The sequence below is a fragment of the Xenopus laevis genome, chromosome 6L (genome assembly GCF_017654675.1).
Source record: "Xenopus laevis strain J_2021 chromosome 6L, Xenopus_laevis_v10.1, whole genome shotgun sequence".
Classification (NCBI taxonomy): Eukaryota; Metazoa; Chordata; class Amphibia; order Anura; family Pipidae; genus Xenopus; species Xenopus laevis.
In genome coordinates, this window is record NC_054381.1 from 49,413,618 (window position 1) to 49,437,283 (window position 23,666).

A 23,666-nucleotide genomic window follows, 5' to 3' on the forward strand; every position below is an offset into this window, starting at 1 on the left:
ACCATTGGTGATAGGTAGACCAGACTCTATGGTAAGTCCTTGCCGAGACAGGCTTTCTGGCTGCGCACATGGTATTAGCTACTGACTTGAAAACCCTTTCTGGGTCAGGATTTCGATTTCAAGAGCCATGCCGTCAAACTTAGATTTGTTGGATTTGGGTGGCAAATCGGTCCTTGAGTTAGAAGATCGGGGACTTGAGGTAGGGTCCAAGGCTCTGCTACGGACATGTTGAGAAGGTCTGTGTACCAGGAGCGTCTCGGCCATCTTGGAGCTATGAGGATGAGAGTGGTCTGCTCTCGCTGAAGCTTCCTGAGAGTCCTGGGTACCAGAGGTAGAGGTGGAAATGCATAGGCCAGCTGGAACTGCCACTTGGCTGTTAGAGCGTCTGCTGTTATCGCCAGTGGATCTCTGTAACGAGCTATGAACGCTGGTACCCCTCGGTTGTGCCTGGTCGCCATTAGATCCACTTCTGGAGTGCCCCACATCTGTGTTATCTCCTGGAAGATCTCGTCCTTCAATGACCACTCTCCTGGGTCTAGGGATTGTCTGCTTAGATAGTCTGCTTCCCAATTTAGCAGGCCTGGGATGTAAATGGCTGACAGATGGGTCTGGTGAGATTCGGCCCATTTGAAAATTAGATTGACTTCGTCTAGTGCACCTCTGCTTCTTGTGCCCCCCTGGTGGTTGATATAGGCGACTGCGGTGGCGTTGTCGGACTGTATCTTTATGGCCTGACCCTGTAGAATTTGTTGCCAATGGATTAGGGCTAGACGGATTGCACGAATCTCGAGCAGGTTGATCTGTAATCTCACTTCCAGTGAGTTCCATTGACCCTGAGCAGAGTGGCCCTCTAGAACTGCCCCCCATCCGAAGAGGCTCGCGTCCGTCGTGAGTATGCGCCATGTCGGCTCTCCCATGGGTTTGCCCAAGGATAGATGAGTGCTGTCCAACCACCAGAGGAGAGACGCTCTTGTCCTGCCGGATAGTCGAATCTCTTGAAAAAGGGATTTCCTCTTCCAAACCCTCAGAATATTCCACTGGAGCTCCCGTAGATGGAATTGGGCGAATGGTACTGCTTCTATGGTGGATACCATGACCCCTAACACCCTCATGCAGAACTTGACTGAGTGATGGGGCCTCTGAAGAAGCGACTTCACTAAGGCTTGGAGATGACTGACCTTCTCTTGAGGTAGGTAAATCCTCTGTGTTTGTGTATTGAATTGCATGCCAAGGAAGACCATGGATTGGCTGGGAGATAGGGAAGACTTCTCTAGATTTAAGACCCAGCCTAGTTCCTGGAGTTTGTCCATGGATATCTGGAGAGATCTCTGAGCTTCCGAGAAGGAGGGTGCTTTGATTAGCAGGTCGTCCAGATAGGGTGTGATGGAGACTCTGGTATTGCGAATCACTGCAGTTGCTGCTGCCATGATCTTCGTGAAGACCCTCGGAGCGGACATTAACCTGAAGGGAAGGCTTGTGAATTGGTAGTGGCAATTTTGGAAGGCAAATCGCAAATATCTCTGATGCGGAGGGAAAATGGGAACATGAAGGTAGGCATTCTTTATGTCTAGAGAAATCAGAAATTGCCCCGGGGACATGGCCGCAATTACAGATCTGAGAGACTCCATCTTGAATCTTCGATGACGAAGAAATTTGTTTAATTCCTTGAGATCCAAAATGGGTCTTACCGATCCGTCCTTCTTGGGCACTACAAATAGGTTTGAGTAGTAGCCCTTGAAGAGTTCTGTGACTGGTACGGGAATGATCACCTGCGCCTTTGAAAGTGTTGATATTGCGCCCAGGAAGGCTGTCTTCTTGTCTGAGTTTTGTGGCAGTCTGGACATGAAGAAACGATTGGGGGGGCTTGAAGCAAATTCTAGATGGTAGCCCTGGGTTACTACCTCGTGGATCCAGGAGTCTTGAATGAGTGCGGTCCATACTTTGGAAAATTTGCTGAGCCTGCCCCCTATCGGACCTGTGACTGCCGAAGTGCAGCTGTAGTCATGCTGAGGCAGTCTTGTCCCCTGCCTTAGGGATGTGTTTCTTGTTTTGCCAGGAGGATCTCTGTTTACTACTAAAACGTCCTCTGTTTGCAAAAGACTGTCGAGGTGGAGAAGATCTCGTGTGCTTGGCCTGGGAGCCACGAAAATTTTTTCCCTTGCGGAACGAGGGACGAGCCTTAGGTTGTGGTAGTAGGGTGCTCTTGCCCCCTGTTGCTTGGCTGATAATCTTGTCCAGGTCAGGACCGAACAGAAGCTTGCCCTTAAAGGGAATGGAGGTTAGAGACTTTTTTGAGGAAAGGTCTGCTGACCAGAGCTTCATCCAAAGTGATCTACGGGCTGCTACAGAAAGTGCAGATGATCTGCTGTAGACCTGCAGTGCATCCAGTGAAGCCTCACATAAGTAGTCATTCGCTTCCTTAATTTGGGAAGCATATTGAGAAAGCTCATGGCGAGGTGTCCCGGAATCAATGGCAGTAAGTAGGGAGTCTGACCAGGACTGGACTGCTCTGCTGACCCATGCCATGGCAAGGACAGGTCATATCGAGGTGCCTGAGGCTGAGAACACGGAGCGAAGAAGACTTTCCAGTTTCTTATCCATCGACTCCCTGAAAGATGAGGCATCTGGAACAGGAAGAGCGGTGTTTTTGGAGAGCCGGGATACCGGAGGATCCACTGAAGGTGGCATTGACCACCTTTCTATAAGCTCCTTAGGAAATGGATAGAGTCTTTGAAACTTTCGATTTGTCTGAAAACATCTCTCTGGAGTGTCCCATTCCTGTTGTATGATCTGATCAAGTTGAGCATGAGCAGGAAAAACAGGTGAGGTCTTACTATGACGTTTAAACAGGCTCTTAGTGGTGTCAGATGATGCCCCTGAGTCCTGAAAATGGAGCGTCTCAAGCACAGAGGTAATTAAAGCATCTACAGACTCGGAGGAATTCCTGCGTGAATCCTCATCCTCCCTTTCTGAGTCTGATAAGAGTTCGCCTTCTGATTGCCCAAATTCATCACTGGAATCAGGTAGGAATGGTGAAAAAGCTCTAGGAGGAGAATCGCTCTCTTCTTCGGATGGGGAAGGAGCTCTGCGTTTTGAAACTCTCCCCTTTGGCTTATCAAGGCGGGAAAGCAGCTTGTCTAGAGACTGTGCCAACAAAGGTATCCCAGAAGCTAATTGTGATGCCCACTCTGGAGTGGAAGGCAGTTTATGAGAGGGCCCTGGAGGAGGAGAGCTTGTAAGTGGAGACGCAGGCTCCCCTTGAACACCTTGGCCTACTTGGGGAGGAGCAGGTGCTGGAGATTCAAGACCAACCACAGGTGGCTTGCATTTAGTGCATAATGGCTCTTTGTTCCCAGGGGGCAAACGTTTGCGGCACGTGGCACAAGCTAAATATCTGACTTGGGCAGAAGGTGCCCCCCTGGAAAAAGGCCTGTCACCAGATGCCTCAGACATGGTAATAGCATAAAATAATAAGCAGTATATATAATATATATATATATATATATATATATAAATATAAATGTCTTAGCTCAGCCGTGCTGTGGTAGAAACCAGCAGGAGGCGGCTTTCCCTGGGGACTTTTGCAGCGAAGGCAGGCTGCTACAGTGTCTCCCTCACTTGTCTGTCTGTTCTCACAGAGGGGGCTCCAGAGGGCTAGGAGCGTGTAGAACCGCTTCCCACAGAAGCGCTGCTGTTGCGCTATAATGTGCGCACTGTAGCTCCGGTGCGGTAAACAAAATGGCGGCCGCGATCTCAGGGAGCACGCAGTTCACGCGAGAACATAGAGAAAACGGCGCCAGACCTAGAGCGGTTATTTCTATCTTCGGCGCTGCTGCCAGGAAGACACTGAAGTGACCGGTACCCCTCTCCTGCCTAATAAATACGCCTGACACCTCCCTTTTGCACATAGTGCAGCGCTGCCTTGCCCCCTGTCTTCAGTACCGTTAGTATAATGGAGCCAGACAGGGAGCGTGCCTGTGGGAGGGGGGAGAGGAGCAGGCAGAGAGAAGGAGTTAGCAGCCCTGTAACAGACGGCTGCCCTTAGCAGCCCTTGCCCCTAGGAGACAGACCTCTCTTCTAATATGTAGAGAGAGGGGAAAGAGAGCAGAGGAGCGTAGGACAGAAGTATACTTACAGAGTCCTGCAGGTTTTCTCCTCTGTCCTCCGGCCAGTCAGTTTCCACCTAAAAGAGGGGAGACTATTGTGAGACTGGATGGTCTTGTACAATAAGAACCCCGGAGTCAGGTCCCACGTTGTAGAATGCCTATGGGTAACCTCTGCTCAGTGTAGAGGGCCTGGGCATTCCCTTGGTGTCATGCAACTGACAAAAATAAAATAATAAATAGAGCAAAACATTTTACGTCCTATCCTCCTGAGGACACAACAAAAACTGATCTAAGCTCCGCCTGCTGGGGGTATAGCCAGTAGAGGAGGGGCTAAGTTTTTCCTACTGTTGTGTCCTGCCCTCCTGGATGTACCAGCTATACCCCACTGTCCGTGTCCCCCAAGATGACTTAGAGAAAATACACCAGCCCAAGATCTGCGGCACCATTTGGAATATATTGAAATATCCAGAGAAGCAATAGTGTGTGCTCCAGACACATTCCCCCATATTTCCATTCATACATACCAGCAGCTCTCCTTAGGAGAGAGTCCCGAGGAATGACCAAGGATTCTGGCTCATCTTCTTCCAGGTCACTGTCTGATTTCGACTCATTATCTGACCAAGGGTTTCGCTTTTTCCCTTTCTTGGTTGATGACTTGGGTGTTAATATGTTCTTTTTGGCTCGAGGACCTCAAATAAAAATGTATACATTAAAAAAATCAGTTAGTTCAGTTTCATGTCACTCTCTTTACACCAAGGTCTCCATTGACTTGTGCATCAGATGTGCAAATATGCCTGTAATCTAACTAAAGTACTCGTTGGTGCCCTCTGGAAGGCAGTATCTGCCAGCATGAAAGGTGTTTGTTATCCTTTGAGAAGCTATTGAGTTAAATTACCCGCACTAGCTAGGAACAAAGATCTCATAGTATGTGGAAACTTTTACATTGCTGTCTATACAGGGTTTTATTTTTATTTTATAGTTGGTTCTTAGAACTGCTTGCTGCTTAATACACTTGGTTTCTATCTGCATTTTATTTCATATTAACTCATCCATTCAGAGTATTTAGTATAAATATATAATGCTACGGTCTGCCTCAAAGTGGGACTGAGAGAATAGCATTAGTAAAGAAGACCGGTCACTTGAAAACATCAAGGTATACGAACATCAAGCAGGCATGGGTGATCAGAGATGCTGTGCAGGGGAACAGTAACATGGCTGCTCCTATATCTGCCATTCTACTAAACTAAAACCATGGATCCTCCTGGTAAATAAGTTACATGAGCTTTAGCTATGAAAACACCTAGGGAGGAGAGTTTACTTGCTACAAGACTGCCTTTACCTCACAAACTCCTAAGCTACACTCAATTTTTCTATGAAATTTAAGACATGAAGCAATATTACTTTCATTACTTTCATATGGCTATACCAGAAGTCTTAAAGTATGGAACATCATACACCAATATCATTCATTTATAACACAACAATTACATGACATTACATATGCTAAGATACCTACCAGGTTCTTTTTTTTCCCTTTTGGGCTTTACAGGTTTTACCGGAGTGGTGGTCAGGGAATCTTCTGCACCTCCCTCTGCTGGTGCAGAGCCAAATTCCTCATCAAACTCCATTTTCAGTGCAATAGAGTCCATTTCACCCTTAAAACAAATTTTAAAACACAACCAGTGAATTCACAAAGTAATGTTGTGACAGCTTATTTTGGCAGCAGAGAATTTCGTGAGGTGTGCAGGGTATTACAGCTGCAGACAGAAGACCATTGCAAGGCCCTGTAAAGTCATGTGGAGGGCTGAACATGTGCACTACGGGGGGAATGGAAGCTTTGCAATCCACTAAAGACATGCAGCTCAGTTTAGGTAAAGAAACAGTGAAATCACTCTACAGAAACCTGGGAGCTAAAATCTGTTCAGAGTACAGGAGAAACATACTTCAGAACTAAGGAGGTATGGAATTTATTTTAATCACTAGAAAAAGTGTACAGTGATGCTACAATAAATATTTTTTGTATTGTGTGATCGTAGCCCAGTGATTGGCAACAGCCAGGCATTTTATTTAAAGTTGCCAGACACCCTGGCCGGTATAACTAGCAAGGACTGCACCTCCAGTAATTAAACAGGGAAATATACATCAAGTCTCACCCAGCCCTTCCATCTGCACTTCTGTAGGTTAGGAAAGGTGCTGTTTGCTCTTACCCAAGCAAACTTCACAGATGGTGGTTCAATGAAGCAGACTGGATAATTGAGAATATTTATAATAGTAGGACACTAATCAAAAACACAAGGAGGCAACAACCTGAAAATGCTTTACTTGAAATATGTAGCTACCAAATTACACAACCATTCAAAGAAGAGCCATAAGTTCATTGTATAGGACTTGTACTGAACATACTTTTTACCTACTGTTTAACTCTTTTGTTGTTTCTTGGGCTAAATAGGTGAAACTACTCCATGCTCCTCCAGCACAAGCACGGATCTTGTACAGTCATATGAAAAAGTTTGGAAGCCCCTCTTAGCCTGCATAATAATTTACTCCACTTTCAACAAAAGATAACAGTGGCATGGTTTCATTTCCCATGGGTGTTTTCTGAACACAAATTTCTATCTTTTATCCAATCTTCTATAATAGAAATACTACTGTTTCCATAAGGCATGTTATGGAAACAGTGGCTACTTTGAAAGCTCAGCCAATGATAAACAAAACTCCAAAGAATTAAGAGGGATTCTCAAACGTTTTCATATGGCTGTACGTCTTAGTTGTAGCACAAAAATAAGAATCCCAAAGATACAGCCAATGCAGGTAATTCTTTTAGCAAGCAGCCTCACCTTCTTTTTCTTTAGCATCTTTTTGCTGGCATCTGCCTTCATTGCGCTGATTTGGGGCTCTACTCTCCTGCCATAAAGAGACGGCAAAGTCTCCTCAAGCTGTAATTTTTTCATTTTGGGTTTGCCAATTTTGCCTTTTATTGCTTTGCCTGCAAACCCAGCCATGGCGTCTTCCTTTTCTTGAGCTTCCACCCTCTGCATTAAAATAAAACACAGAATTAAGTCTCATTGAACAATGTGTTGTAGTTTGCAAACAGAAACCATCTTCTTATGAAGTGAAGTTCATTATTGGCTCTAAGACAGAATAGCTTCAAACTGACATTTGAGGGAGAAGAATTTAAAAATACCTAGTTGTGATTAAGTCCAAACCAACTGTACTTGCTAAGTAATCTTGAAAAGCCTGACAAATCATCAGAGCAACTTCTTCAGATTAAGCTGTTTGAATGAGCAGTGAAAGATTTTCAATTATCACTGAAGTCTTGTTGCTTTTGACTCACCACTGTAGATATTGTAAATCATGACCTGGGCGAATGAAAACCTACATAAATCGAATTTAATCTCTTGAATGGCAAATATTCGATCAAATGGTTCCGACTCAAAAATTTGAATTGTATTCGATTCATATTCTATTCGTGCGAATCGAGTTTTTCTCCCGAAAAAAAAAACCTTGAATGTCAGGAAGGCTATTAACATCTCCAAATGGCTCAACAGACCTCTGCCATTGACTTGTACATGAACTCGGCAGATTTTAGGTGGCAAATATTCGAATTAGGACTGTTTACATGGCCGAGGTGTGATAAATCTCACATTCAAATTTACATTTGAATAGGGGGATTAAAATTAGAATGTGTGAATGTTGACACTCAAAAATTCATATTCAAAATTACTATTCGACCAAAGATAATTTGTGAGTATTCAGCTCTGGATCAGAAGGCAATTTTAACAGTGGGCAATAATTTGCACCAAAGGAGCAATCAAAAGTTAGAGCATGTACCTTTGTGTGCTTGAAATAACATGCCAAATTAACTGGGAACATGAATGTTAAATTAAGCTTTTTATCATAAAAAACAAATTGGATACATACATCTAGCTCTTCAACAAAAGCTGCCAAGTCTTCCTTCCACAGGTCAGATGGAGACTTCCTCCTGAGGTCATTAAGTTCTTTGCTCTGAAACACAGATACTTGATTTAATTTCTGCTGAGAGAAGCCCATATTCCTCAGCCCTGAAAGATGGAGTGTACCTAGTCATTGAGTTTGTTCTGTGAACTGTAAATTGTGCCACTGTATAACCTCATAGTATTCTTACTGCAATTATAATAAATTATTTCTTTGCAATAAATATCCTTATATGAGAAAAGTTTTCATACCATAGTTCCTGCATCTCTTCTACCATAAGAATTAAAACAATATTAATATATGCCCTATAGCCTAATATACACTTTAATGGCTGCCCTCATGCCTACACAACAGCTTATTTATATAAAATATATTAGTAATCTTTCTGAAGCAAGCACAGATTTTTTATCACAGTAGAGAACTAGTTTATTGTTTTTAAGTTCATTTGTTGTTGTTACGGGTCCATTAAGAACACGACGACAGACAGCATATGTTTAATCTATACCTTTATATCCCTCTGTCTGACAAGCTCATCTACTTTTTCCTTTGAAAGGCTCCATAGAGACATATTCAGAATGTAGTTAAAATCTGGTCCTGATCCAGTGCCAAAGTCCGAAGAATTGTCTTCATTCGGATCTTCAAGGTCATCCTCCTCTGTTGCCTACAAAATGAATCATTTATTTTTATTTCCTGCATATAGAGTCTATAACGGGAAGCCTTCAAATATATGGTAAGTTAAGGTGAAGGTTGCTACTAGTGCCCCCATTGTTTATTTGTACATGCAGCAAACTACTATGTTCATTTTTACACAGCAATAGCCACTGTAGTTCTAGATGAAATATAAAAATCCTTGGCATATTAGGGATTCAGATTATAAAAATAGCAGTGTTATACTGTAAAATGTATTAAGTGGCACCTACTTTTTCTTGTGCCTCCTTCCAAGCTTTCACAGGGTCTGACTCAAATCCTTTCTGCACCAACATCTGAATAAGATCTCTTTTGGATTTGTTCTCTTACAATGAAAAGAAAAAAATACAGTTAGATACTTTGGGCCAGATTCAATTCAGTGAGAAAAAGGTTTATCGCGTGAGAACTCGTGGACGAGATACAATTCAAGTTGCAATTAAATTCAGAAAAACTTCTCAGTTTTATCACTTGAAAACTCTGTTGAAGTCTATGGGAAAAACTGGAACTGAATTTGGAGAAAGTTTTTCCTCCACTAATTGAATCTCCATGAAATCTAAACCATGAAATAACTTTTTCTCACCGAATTAAATCTTGCCCTATGTGAAGTGGACCTTTCCAAAACTCAAGTAATGTTACCGATCACATTTTACAAATACTCACATTTTACAAATACTTATTAACTGTGAAGCTGAAGACCACTTATTTGTGTGTGTATATATATATATATATATATATATATATATATATATATACCTTGACGTGGTATGGTGGCTTATCAATTTTATGATCATAACTTTGTAACAAAATAACCCCTGTTTTGGGTACATATGCAATAGCATTTATTATACTTATATATATACTTTAAAGCCTTTAGAGTGCCCCCCTGTTTTGATATTGTATATTTAGCCAGAAGCTGTGGCATAGCTTCAGTGGTTGTAGCACCCCATACCCCCTCTTTAAACTAGTGGTGATCCTATGCTTTTAAAATTGGGCGTTTGTTTTGGGAATATCTCTCCTTTAAAAGCCTGATTGCTGGCTGGGGAGGATTTAGCCCTCAGTGAAAAAACAGCGTTCAACGGACATTGATTACAGGTAATGCTAGAATGCACATAAAAAATAAAACAAGTTAGGGACCGCCATTCGGGGTTTACCTTGACGTGGTATGGTGGCTTATCAATTTTATGATCATAACTTTGTAACAAAATAACCCGTTTTGGGTACATATGCAATAGCATTTATTATACTTATATATATACTTTAAAGCCTTTAGAGTGCTCCCACAACCCCCCTGTTTTGATATTGTATATATATATATATATATATATATATATATATATATATATATATATATATATATATATATATATATATATATAAATAAAAATATAATTATTTATTTATAACTTTATATTATATATTTATAAAGTAAAGTGAACAGCAGCAAAACCAGACTGCTAAAGCCAACACAAAATAGTACTGGCACATACCTATAGCGATTTTGCCTTGTATCTTCTCTAGGATGAAACGTGCTTGGTTGTTCAGTCTTGCAGCTTCAGCTCCCAGCATTCCTATCAGCCATTCTTTGCGCAGGGTATAATAATGTAACCGGAGATCAAAGAATTCCTTCAGAATGTCCTGCACAGTTTCATATTTCTTTAGACAGCCCATGTGGTCAAACAATACCTGAATAGAGAAAAAATAGGTATTTATATACAGATGAGATTAGATTGATAGATGCTTACTGGATCTTTATTAAGTATTACACCCCAATACTACTTGTTTTAGTGCAATAAAAAATTATAGGCAGTGAACAAAACATTTACCATAGAATTGCACGTGAGACTAGTTTGAAGTTTAAAGACTTTATGCAAGCCTGCAGCTTCCGCCTGTGCCAACTTTTCTTCTGTCATTTTGACAACAAATTTCACAGTTGTGTCTGTATGGTACTCTTTGTAATCAGAGATCAATGAAGGATTTTTGTCTGTTCCATTGAGCATGGGCTCCAAAACTTGTTCTTTGTAAACCTATGAAGAGATAAAACAAAGTTTAATATAACTTTACCTGGTACAGAGGGACAAAGGCAAGCAGGGTAAAGTCCTGCCAATCAGGATATTGAATACCGAAGAGTCAAAATTCTGAAATTTAATCCCGCAAAACACCTCCTGAGTTACAGCGTACTACAGACAATCTAAATACACTGTATTGATTAATAACATACTAACTGTTATAGCATAGGTTTCATGAATTTGATAGGATCGGTTTATAACATTTAGTTAAATTCGCAGGTGTTGCAGAAATAAAAATGTACAACATCTAACCATTACTATAACCCTTACATGAACTGTCAACAGCTATTATGCAAGATACATGAGCACTGAAGTTTACAGTTTCTTGAAATGATGTTGCTTCTGGTATTTTTAGCTGAGCCTACACTGCCCCCTTTAGTTTTAGCACATACTGTACATATAAGTGCCAAGGTATTCACAGACAAAGTAAAGATTTTTTTGCACTACTATGGCCTGTGAAGAGGCAAGATGAACATGGGCTTGCACAAATTGGGGCAGGCAAAAAATTGTCAAATTTAAACTGCTGTGAGGTATGGCAAAAGAAACATGCAATGTTTGGAGGTTAAAATTCACAAACACTGCAGGGGATGTGTGAGATGCATAGGTACTGCAGAGTTACGGGATGGTATGCCCTCCACAAACTGTGAGCACCAAAGAGTATGGTTTCTTTAAATCGTGTTGCTTCTGGTATTCTCGTCTGAGCCTGCGCTGCCAGATTTGGCCTACGTGTTGACGTTTAGCTATAAGCAAGGCGGTAAAATGTAACCCAACATTTGTATTCAAATAAATATCTCAAAAGAAAAAAAAAAGCCAAACGGATAACAAATGAACCATCTACACAAACCTGGGTCCATGTCCTAACAGGAAGTTCTGTAATTTCAACTGTGTTCCGGTCCAGCACATATATTTCACCGCTCATTGCATACTGATTCTGTCCCAGTTCTTGAATCGCACCTTTAAAATTCTTGTAGCTTGGAAGCTGTTGCACAAATATAAATGTTAGTGAATTAAATTAGAATGGAAGCAATTAGCTATATTCCAATAGCCAATACCTGTACTGCATAACATAAATATCCGCAGTAATAAGACTGTACAGTTAACGATGCTTAATTACCATTTGATGTGGATCAAGACCATCCAGCATTCTCTTCACATTATTGACAATTTCTCTCGTGTCATAATTGGGCAGTTTGCATGCCCATCCAGTACCAATTCCTTCTGCTCCATTAACTAAAACAACGGGTATAATAGGAATGTACCACTCTGGTTCTACACGCTGGTTATCATCATAAAGGAACTTCAAGAGGTTATCATCCACGGATGGAAAAAGCAATCTTGCCAGAGGACTGCAATAAAGAAAAAAATGATGAGAGCAAGCAGAGGCTAACCAGTAAACATAGGCTGTACTGTTTCCTAAGGCTGAATTTTCATGTCAGCCCTTATGCATTGTGCTTGCAAATGTCAAATAGATCTAAAATGTAAATGTACATGAAATGTACGTTACGTATGAACGATATTTTTTAACATAAACACACGCAGTTTAACTCCTATTTGTAATACACAACTATTACCTTAACATTGTGAAAATATAACGTGGGCTGGCAGCATCTTTTCCACCATGAAGTCGAGTACCAAACTGACCAATGGGCTGCAGCAAGCTCACATTGTTACTTCCCACAAAGTTCTGGGCAAGATTTACGATTGTCATCATCAGGGCTTGCTAAAGGAAAAAAAGAAAAAAGCATTGAATGTATTTAATTTTATCAATTGCTTAAAAGTGAAAAATTAAAAGGAAATTCCGTGACTACCTCTCCATGATGGTAAGCTGACATTTCAGCAACAGAACCAGCCAGCTGAGCAACCTTGACTTCCCGTTTATCATTCCTCTTAAAACAAGTAAACAAAACTTTTCTTTGCCCAGGCTTAAAACCTAACAAGTGGAAAAAAAGAAACATGAGGACAAACTGATAAATATTCTCACTACAAACACTGACCTGCAGCAATTAGATAATTGAACTTTTTTGGGTTTCTGATCTGCATTTCACAATATCACATGTACATTAGTCAAATCATATCATACTGAAAACTAATAGGCTCTCACCAGGAGCCAGAGAGGTGGGATTTCTTTTGAGGAGGCTAACAGGATTCAACTGAAGGTCAGAAGCAGTAACCACACCAGGAAACCGAGTAATGTTTTGCTTCATTCAGCACTGGCATCACATTTCCCCTACAACACCTAAATAGTTTAATTATCACCCTCAAAAAAGAAAAAAATAACCCCCTTTTTAAAGAGCTCATTCAGTTGGGCTAATTTAAAAAAATGCATATTAAAAAAATATACATATATTACTCATCCTCTCCCTCAAATTATAAATTAGTCATTGGACCTCCTCTCTCACTACATTCCACATTTAAGTGATGGCATATAGTTTCAATTGAGAGTCAGGAGTCCAAGAATCCGTCACTTTAACACAAATAATGGTGAGGCAGTTGAATAACAGAGGTGGGGGGTAAAGTTCCCTTCAAGTCAGAGATAAGCTATACTGGTTCCCTCTAAATCTGAGTAATTCCACATGAAATGAAAATTAAAAATAAATATATTTTTGGTAGTACGGATGGTGTTTATGCACCTGTTAAGTCCACCTAAAAGAGCTCATGTGAAAATGTTGGGCATATTCTAGTAAAATGGAAACCCCTGGGCCAGTTACCTGTCACTAAGAAAATTAGCTCAGAATACGGCAAACTGTACTTACCATCAACAAGAGATGGAATAGATCGCTCATTATCAGAGTTTGAAAAAAGAATAAGCTCCTTGTTAATGAAGTCATTGTAAGTCAAGTGTTTTGTAGCTGTGCCATATAAGAATTGCTGTGAAAAACAAAATGCACACAGTGAAGGATGACCGCAGACAGAATTGCCCTTATACCCTTTTCTCTACACTGGGGTTAATAGCTGTCATTCTACCTCAGGCAATCCGTGAAGTCGCCGTTGTCTCCTGTCTTCCATAAAGTTTGTGAGCCACTCCTTTCTGTCATCAATTTTCTTTTTGCTAAAAGCCTGCGATTGAGATGCACATCATAAAATATACACAAAAAATATTTTTAAAAAGAAAATGTTCCGTTCACATAAAAACCTCTGTTACAATTACATTTCCCTGCTTCGCTTGCTTAAAACTAAATTAAAACTTCAGAAAATTACCAGTGTGATAGCTGCATCATCTTCAGGGCCTGCATATCTAAATATAATTCTGTGCCTGTCCATGTCTGCAAAGTATTCCTTTGCTTCCTTCGCAGTGCTGGTGCCCAAACCTGTGCAGTAAAGAGTACACCATTAACATCAATCAGGTCACAACATCACAAAGCTATACATTTTAAATACAGAGAGTTTATACTGTGTAGCTCCCTCCCTGGTTTTTTGACTAGCCTATCATAGTAACAGATAAATAAAAATACATGACACCAGAGACTGCTTAAAGGTGAATGTAAGAGAGTGAATATAAATCGTGGTTACAGAGCTAGTCACAGGAAAAAAGTTAGGTACAGATAAAATATAAGTGTGAATCATATTAAAACTAAAGGTGAAATTTCTACTTCAAATCAGTTTGCCTAGTCAGGTTTTAAAGCAGATTCTTTCTATTGTACCAACATATTCTTGTAAACAAACCTTTGTAATACTTTATCTTCCACAATTTTTGGTTTTCCGTTTGTTTTTTCCATTCTTCAAACTCAGGAATACTGTAGAATGAAAGCTCCTGTTTATTCTTTGTAGCCTGTAATTAAAAATTAAACACGTAATGAACATGGAAATTCTGGGTTCACAAACACCCAATAGCCAAGATGTTGCATCAACGAAGTGCCATTTTTTCCACTGACCAGAGGTACAGCAAGACTGCAATAAAATTAATAATATGTATGTATGTATAACTTTATTTGTAAAGTACAATATTTATAAGTACACACAGGGAGGACAAGTAACAAAGTACACAGAGCTTATATAAGAACACAGTGTTTAAAGTGCCATATGATGAGAGACAATAAGAAGGAGGTTCCTGCCCCATAGGGCTTATAAGTGTGCATCATATGCATATCTGTATCCAACAGGCTGTATGCATAAAAAAAAAATAAAACAATTTTAGTCTGTACCTTAACAATCGGTGTGATAAATTCTTCAAGGAAACTATGTTTCAGTAGAGATGGCCAATTGTGATGGAAAAAATTAATCAATAAGCCTTTGATATGTGAACCGTCTTGATCCTGTGAGAATGTACAAAAATTGATTTTAGTTCCGGTGTGACAGCTTAAAAGAAATTCCATATACAGGTATAGGATCTGTTATCCAGAAACCCGTTATGCAGAAAGCTCCAAATTACAGAAAGGTTATCTCCCATAGACTGCATTATAATGAAATAATTCACATTTTAAAAAATTATCTTTTTTTCTATAATTATGAAACAGTACCTTGTACTTGATTCTAACTAAGACATACTTACCGTATATACTCGTGTATAAGCAGACCCGTGTATAAGCCGAGGTACCTAATTTACCTAAGAAAACTGGAAAAATGTATTGACTCGTGTATAAGCCTAGGGGCCCCATGTCAGATTTCAAAATGTGAATGTGTAAATGTGTAATCATGTTTTATGGCATAGAAATCTATCTAAAACGATTTAAAAGAGTCAGAACTATTAGCTGGACAATTGCCACTTGTTTTCCCTGTGACCTCCCACCTGTCATGGCTGCTCAGAAGATCAATGAGGTGCTGCACCTAGGAAAGCAGAAAAAAGGTACCGTACGCTACTTCCGCGGCCCCAACACACCTCCCTCTCCCATAGCGCAGGACTGTCTGTGCCTCTCCCATAGCGCAGGACTGTCTGTGCAGGTCCAGGAGCAGATACGCTCCTTCCGCGGCCCCAACACACCTCCCTCTCCCATAGCGCAGGACTGTCTGTGCCTCTCCCATAGCGCAGGACTGTCTGTGCAGGTCCAGGAGCAGATACGCTCCTTCCGCGGCCCCAACACACCTCCCTCTCCCATAGCGCAGGACTGTCTGTGTGATCGCCGCCCGGAGCAGGTCCAGGAGCTCCGGGCGGCGCGTCCTTCCCTGCCGGCGTTCGCTCTCAAAATGGCGGCGCCCATGGCCGCCACGTGGGCGCCATTTTGAGAGGCGCCATTTTGAGAGCGAACGCCGGCAGGGAAGGACGCGCCGCCCGGAGCTCCTGGACCTGCTCCGGGCGGCGATCACACAGACAGTCCTGCGCTATGGGAGAGGGAGGTGTGTTGGGGCCGCGGAAGGAGCGTATCTGCGGCCGGTGAGGGATTGGCTACTGTTGCTACGGTATGACCCGCGTATAAGCCGAGGTCGAGTTTTTCAGCACATTTTGGGTGCTGAAAAACTCGGCTTATACGCGAGTATATACGGTAATCCTTATTGGATGCAAAATAATAATATCACATTTATTTAATGTTTAAATAATTTTTTAGTAGACAAGTATGGAGATCCAAATTAAGGAAAGACCCTTATCCGGAAAACCCCAGGCCCCAAGCATTCTGAAGAACAGGTCCCATACCTGTACAACTAAAAGATAGACTGCATTACTTTTTAGGACAAAACAATTCCCCTTTCAAATATTTTGAAATTTTGAATATGTTGCTAACTAAAAACTCACCTGATCTGTCATAATCATAATTTTTCCATAACGCAAGGTTTTAAGGGATTCATTGTCATCATAGCTTTTTTTGTACTGCAAGCCAACTATTTTAATGATGTTGTTTATCTCAGCATTTTCCATAATCTGCAGAGAGAAGGAAATACGTTAAAGGAAAGCAATGCAGTCAAAGGGGAGAAAGAGCCATTAAAAGTTAAGGCACTTTTACCTGTTTGTGGGAAGCTTCTCGAACATTGAGAATTTTTCCTCTTAGCGGAAATACACCGTACCGATCTCGTCCAATGACACCTAAGCCTGAAACAGCTAAAGATTTGGCAGAGTCTCCCTCAGTTAATATCAATGTGCAGTCCAGGGAATGTTTTCCACCTACCAAACAGAAAAAATAAATGATTAACTAATGAGTGATAACAGAGGAGACAAAATAATATACCGATCAATGGCTAACACACTCAGATTACAGTTAGATGGATGGGAAGGTAGTAATTGTAAAAACAAAACAATGATCTGAGCATTATAAAAGAGAAACAAAATTTTAGCATGATCTCTTTTGAGTTTTCTCATGTTGAAAAGAAGTGTATACAGGTGCATAATGCCCCTGTAATGTTAAAGCTCCATTTACTAAAGTTTGAGAATTTTTTTTTATCACATTTAGTTAATTTTTCTTTGTCTGACCTTTAGCAAATACAGTCATATGAAAAAGTTTGGGAACCGCTCTCAGCCTGCATAATAATCTACTCCACTTTCAAAAAGATAACAGTTGTATGCCTTTCATTTCCCAGGAACATCTGAGTACTGGGGTGTTTTCTGAACAAAGATTTTTAGTGAAGCAGTATTCAGTTGTATGCAATTAAATCAAATGTGAACAACTGGATGTGCAAAAATTTGGGTACCCTTGTAATTTTGCTACTTTGAATGCATGTAACTGCTCAATACTGATTACTGGCAACACCAAATTGGTTGGATTAGCTCGTTAAGCCTTGAACTTTATAGGCAGGTGTGTCCAATCATGAGAAAAGGTATTTAAGGTGGCCAATTGCAAGTTGTGCTTCTGTTTGACTCTCCTCTGAAGAGTGACTGCATGGGATCCTCAAAGCAACTCTCAAAAATTAGAGGACCGGTCACCTTGAGAGATGAGTAATATATAGCTTTCCCTCCTTAGTTAAACCCTTTAGTCAGCTGTTTTTGTCTATATCCGAAACAGATTAGAAGATATCCTATATGTAAAAAGTGTTTCATAGGCGCTGCCATCTTGAAACAGGACCCCTTTGTGTTTTGTGTGTGGGCTGAGCCAAACTGCCAAATCTCATGCATGCCTAGTCATAGAGTATACTCTGTGATAGAAAAATGTAGGGCTATGGCGAGAATGCCCACTTTAAAGAGCATTCTTTTGGTTGATCAACATATGCCTCAGCCGAAATAAGACATCAATTATTGCTTATGTTTTTGTTGTGTTGTGTAATTTTTTTCTGCAGGTATATTATGAAGTGAGACAGTAGCACTTGTATTGTAGCTAAAGTGACTACTGGTAGCTGTCCAACTACGAATATTAATAATAACTAGGAGCAGCTGGAAAATGAGAGGAGAAATATTTATTCCCAAAGCCAAATATAGTGTAAGACCTGAAATAATGCAGAATCAAGCCTCATCAAGCCTTTTCTAAATAATCATCAGATGATCCCTCAAACCAGTGGAAGGCAGAATCTTCAGTTAATGAAAACGTATTTATTTTCTTATTTTCATTTGCCTGTGACTGCATGTGGGGGATTGGTTTCTCATGGAGTTGCACCTATAAGGCAGGTCAACAGAACTCACACACACAAACTCAGTCACACACTCAGACACACACACACACTCGCAGACTCAGGGATACACACACACACACACAGACTCAGGGATACACACACACAGATTCAGGGATACACACTCAAACACAGACTCAGGGACACACAGAGATACTCTAACACACACACATACACACAGAAATGCACATCACAGGCACATGTTTCACAAAAGACTGACCATTAAATCAAGGTGAACAGTCACTAACAGAGCACTCCATAGCGTAGCCTTATCAAGTCTCTAAAATAAATAAACAAAGTACTGTTCACATTTCACAAAAGCCCGACCATTAAATCAAAGTGAACAGCCACTAACAGAGAGGTCTAACATAAATAAAATAAGTATGCTTCAGTCGGTCCTGCACGCCGAATACAGAAACGAGTTCCAGCTAGAGGACTCAGGGCAAACGCTGTCAGTTTCCTGCTGCCTTATCTTTCTCCTCCGTGCAGGAGGTGAAATCTCACGAGATTTATATAGTTTTTCCCTTGAGGCTTTGCGTGCCTACTTTCAGAAAGTCGGACTGGTAGAGTCTCGTGCACTCTTTGAAAACACTGCATTAGTTACATTTATTCAACAAAAAGATGCTGGTATGTGAGTATTTATAACTCTTTAATTACAGTCCTACTGTCAGCAAAAAAGTGACAGGTTTCCTTTAAGGTGGCCAATTGCAAGTTGTGCTTCTGTTTGACTCTCCTCTGAAGAGTGACTGCATGGGATCCTCAAAGCAACTCTCAAAAATTGAGTTATTGGTCATAACAAAAAGAGCTTTTTGCATGGCGGAAGACGAACACTGCATTCCAAGAAAAACACCTGCTACCTACTGTGAAATTTGGTGGAGGTTCCATCATGCTGTGGGGCTGTGTGGCTAGTTCAGGGACTGGGACCTTTGTTAAAGTCGAGGGTCAGATGAATTCAACCCAATATCAACAAATTCTTCAGGATAATTCTCAAGCATCAGACACAAAGTTGAAGTTACACAGGGGTTGGATATTCCAACAAGACAATGACCCTTAACACACTTCGAAATCTACAAAGTCTAGAGGCGGTTACATTTGCAAAAGGAGGCTCAAATAAGTATTGATGCAATATCTCTGTTGTGGTTTATGCACCTGTCTAACTTAGTTATGATGCTTATTGTATATTTTCTGTTAATCCAATAAACTGTATGTCACTGCTGAAACACTACTGTTTCCATAAGGCATGTTATATATTAAAAGGAAGTTGCTACTTTGAAAGCTCAGCCAATGATAAACAAAACTCCAAAGAATTAAGAGGGGTTCCCAAACATTTTCATATGACTGTAGTTATGCAGGCTTATGCATCTTTTGGCCAGGGCCCTCTTCACCTCTTATATCAGTTATTAGTTGCTTTGTATGTAAATCTGTATGCTCAGTGTTCATCCATTTATCGTACAGTGATGTGGAATATGTTGGCACTTTATAAACACATAATAATTCTTTAAAGTTCCTGAAACAACCTTGTGTGACACTATCCTAATCTCTTGTTGTTAAATCTAGACTGTAAACTTCATTGTATATGTATTTATGGAGGTTTTGTTGTTCAAAATATATAAAGAAAAAAACATTACCTGCATCATTAGCATCATCAAGCTTGGGAATGCCTTTAATTTTACTGTGTTTTACAGAGGAACATTTCTTATTTAGCTGCGTTTGGGCTTTGAATTTAACCCAGTTTAGAATGCTCTCTACAATGCCACAGTTAGATGCCTGAGGGAAAAGAAAAATTGTGTTTAAATCCAAATAAATCTTGTACAAATCTTACTAAAAAGAAACAAGCTTTAAAGGAATAATTTAGTATAAAAATAAAAACTGGGTAAATAGGCTGTATACAATGAAAAAATGTTTCTAATATATTTAGTTAGCCAAAAATGTAATTTCAAATTCAAACTCACAGAACACTTATGTCCCATGTGGCCCCCCTTCAAGTCGCTGACTAACTCAGAATTAGAGAGCAGAAAAGCAGGAGGTAGTGTTCTATGCTATAATATTATACATCCAGTAACTCCAGCCTTTATAGATGACATTATTGGCCAACTATCTATATTAAAAACATTTTTAATTTTCAGCTTGTTTACCCAGTTTTTATTTTTACACTGATCTGTTCCTTTAAAATCTTCAACGTCTCCATTTCACTTTATTATTTTCATATTCACTCTTAAACAAAGTCAATGACCTGTCTGCTGATGTGAGTATTATTCTGTTAAACTACAAACAAACATGGTGCACATAGCCCATACAAGCACTACTGAAATAAATGCAGTATCAAAAAATAGAATATAAACAGGAGGGCAAACTCACAGTTACCACCAGTCCAAGGGTGCATACACATAGGAACAAAACCAAAAATGTGAGTTCTTAAAAAATAAAGCAGCAGGTAAAAAAAATACAAAATGTTTATTAGGACATATTAGGACATGGCCTGAGACGTTTCGTGCCTATGAGTAAGTGTCCCAACAGGCACGAAAAGCGTCAGGCCATGTCTTAATAAACTTTTGGTAATTTTTTACTTGCTGCTTTATTTTTTGGAAGAGCTCACATTTTTGGTTTTGTTCCTAAATAGTCTTAAGTCCACTGAAAGAGATAACCATGTATATGTGCTAAGCATACCTAATGAGAATAAGCAGACCTGGCAAATACTTTAAATAGTATGTTTCATATAATAAAACTACTACAGTTTTATACAGCATCTTTTGTACAAGATAGGGAAAAAAATCTTAAGAAGAATTTAGGCAAACTTACCGCCCTTGAAAATTTTTCTGACAGCTGACATTTGGACCCAAAACTTTTAGGCTGGAGTGTCATGTTTTCTTTAGTTTGAGAATCGAAAGTTGGGTTTTCAATCAAGCAGTTGACAAAAACCCAAACGTGATTCTTCACCTGTAAAATAGGGAAACAATGGAAATAGCAATTATCATAAACTACAACCTTTCATAACATAATTATTCTTTCAAAAGCGTATCTTGATGTGGAAATACTGATTTTATTCGTTATTTTACATTAACTTTAAAAACTCACCTGGAAGGGCTTCACAGAGACACCAGCTTTGTTCTTCTTCTTCACCACTTCAATAAGTTTTGACACAATTTGGTCTACCACATAATCTACATGTCTACCACCCTGTAATAATTAAGACAATGGGGAAAAATTATAAGTGACATTAACACAAATACTAAAAAAACTTAAAATATAAAAGATCTAATACGTGAAGCCTACCACAAGGACAATTAGCAAGCAACCAAAAGTTACAATGACCTTATAATCTGAGTAACTGTAAATAGTTATGGAGTATTACATTTAATTTAACGGATAACCTCAAATAAATTCAAGTCATGTGGGACATATTACAGGCCATCTTCGCATACGTTAACACTATTTAAATGGATCTTGACCTTACCTACACAGCAAGTGATGTCTAGGTAGTAATTTCCTTGATCAAAGTACCTAATCAGCAGCTCATACACATCCTTCACTAAATAAAAGCCTGCACTCCATGACTCAACAGTGATGAAAAAAACAGAACAGAATATACATTTACATTCAACAAAGCTATATAATTGAAAGCAGAATCTCTAAAACATGGGAGGGCCCTGCTTTACTCAGCAAGAAAAACCATGTACATTTTTAATTTCCCCAATTGACCAGTATCCTGTCCCTTCAAGGTTTACACAGTTGACATTTTATGTTGAGTTTAGGAATACAGATGTTACACTTACCTTTGTGGTAGCAATACTATTCACAAAACTGATTTGTTGGAATCCCTTTTCACTCAACGTTAAACACACATCCCATCTTTCATTTGCAACTTCATGGGTTACCTTAAGGGCAACGCCAGTTTCATCAAGTTTGTCCTTTACGTAAAGATCTACGTAACTGCGGAAGCCATTTACCTGCGAAACAGAGAAGTAATGTAATAATGGGTGCTGGATCTTAAGCTAAAGAACATTACAACAACTGGAGTGCTAAACTCAAACATACAGGGAGCTTTTTTCCATTGAGCATGACTTTCACTCCTTTGAGGGAGCCTGCAACATCGTATGCTCGTTTTGTCAGAAGAGCCACAGTATCCTTGTCCAGTTTTTCCATTTTAAACTTGGCTAAATCTGGCTGGAATGTAATGCATGTGTAGTCATCTCCATCAAAATATTTAATTTTGGGGTCAGTTGTCTTCAACATGTTGCTTGTCCATGTCTAAAGTAAAATAAAAACATATTAGGAAAAGATATTACCAATTTTTACATGTAAATTAATCTTCTGCCAGTGGTAAAAGTACCTGTTGTATAATTCTTTATACCTTTCACGAAAACTTATATATAGATATTAACAGAAAATATGCAATATTCATCATAACAAAATTAGACAGGTGCACAAACTTGTAGAAGAAATGCAGATTTGTAGGCCGTGCACTCCTGGGACACCAACACGAACCGCTCGTCTCCAAATGTTAAAAGGTAAATTCTTTATTTTTAAGACATACAATCAATCAAATAACAATAGCGTCAGGTGCACAAACTTGGGCACCCCAACAGAGATATTACATCAATACTAAGTTGAGCCTCCTTTTGCAAAGGTAACAGCCTCTAGATGCCTCCTAAAGCCTTTGATGAGTGTCTGGATTCTGGATGGAGGTATTTCTGACCATTAATCCATACAAAATCTCTCCAGTTCAGTCAAATTTGATGGCTGCTGAGCATGTACAGCCTGCTTAAAAATCATACCATAGATTTTTGATGATATTCAAGTCGGAGAAATGTTACGGCCATTTCAGAATATTGTACTTCTCCCTCTGCATAAACGCCTTTGTAGATTTCAAAGTGTGTTAAGGGTCATTGTCTTGTTGGAATATCCAACCCCTGTGTAACTTCAACTTTGTAACTGCTGCTTGAACATTATCCTGAAGAATTTGTTGATATTGGGTTGAATTCATCCGACCCTCGACTTTAACAATGGCCCCAGTCCCTGAACTAGCCACACAGCCCCACAGCATGATGGAACCTCCACCAAATTTGACAGTAGGTAGCAGGTATTTTTGTTGGAATGCGGTGTTCTTCTTCCACCATGCAAAGCACTTTTTGTTATGAACAGCCTTCAAAACAATTGTAATTAATGGGGGGGGGGGGCAAGGCAAAGTACTGATAGGCAAAGGTGCAGCTACCATGAAGCAAGGTCATGGCACCTGAATTGAGGTACCTTGTCTCAAGAAAAGGAACACACCCACACTTTACCTTGGAGAGCAAAAAGCCTCTCCGGTAACCTTAAGAGCCAAAATTCCAGTTATTAAATCAGAAATTAATCTCTTCTAGTGGAAAGGGTGCAATTGCGCTATCTCCAC

General features: G+C 39.9%; 1 protein-coding gene across 2 annotated transcripts in view; it reads right to left on the reverse strand.

Moving 5' to 3' along the window:
* top2b.L (DNA topoisomerase II beta L homeolog) overlaps positions 1-23,666 on the reverse strand; it is a 51,363-nt gene that overhangs the window by 13,988 nt on the left and 13,709 nt on the right. Inside the window, exons 7-31 of one of the 2 annotated variants that reach the window (XM_018267451.2) lie at positions 22,313-22,525; positions 22,051-22,224; positions 21,353-21,454; positions 21,077-21,214; positions 19,906-20,044; positions 16,687-16,844; positions 16,479-16,604; positions 14,956-15,066; positions 14,477-14,582; positions 14,012-14,121; positions 13,778-13,870; positions 13,567-13,681; positions 12,622-12,743; positions 12,385-12,533; positions 11,928-12,159; positions 11,658-11,792; positions 10,571-10,771; positions 10,235-10,430; positions 8,981-9,072; positions 8,566-8,721; positions 8,028-8,111; positions 6,944-7,138; positions 5,623-5,761; positions 4,631-4,795; positions 4,136-4,183 (exon numbers count right to left, since the gene is read on the reverse strand). In XM_018267451.2, coding sequence (XP_018122940.1) covers positions 4,173-4,183; positions 4,631-4,795; positions 5,623-5,761; positions 6,944-7,138; positions 8,028-8,111; positions 8,566-8,721; positions 8,981-9,072; positions 10,235-10,430; positions 10,571-10,771; positions 11,658-11,792; positions 11,928-12,159; positions 12,385-12,533; positions 12,622-12,743; positions 13,567-13,681; positions 13,778-13,870; positions 14,012-14,121; positions 14,477-14,582; positions 14,956-15,066; positions 16,479-16,604; positions 16,687-16,844; positions 19,906-20,044; positions 21,077-21,214; positions 21,353-21,454; positions 22,051-22,224; positions 22,313-22,525 — 3,462 coding nt within the window. In that variant the 3' untranslated portion in view covers positions 4,136-4,172. The remainder of the gene's footprint in view (positions 1-4,135; positions 4,184-4,630; positions 4,796-5,622; positions 5,762-6,943; positions 7,139-8,027; positions 8,112-8,565; positions 8,722-8,980; positions 9,073-10,234; positions 10,431-10,570; positions 10,772-11,657; positions 11,793-11,927; positions 12,160-12,384; positions 12,534-12,621; positions 12,744-13,566; positions 13,682-13,777; positions 13,871-14,011; positions 14,122-14,476; positions 14,583-14,955; positions 15,067-16,478; positions 16,605-16,686; positions 16,845-19,905; positions 20,045-21,076; positions 21,215-21,352; positions 21,455-22,050; positions 22,225-22,312; positions 22,526-23,666) is intronic. The other variant, XM_018267449.2, reaches the window with a different exon arrangement.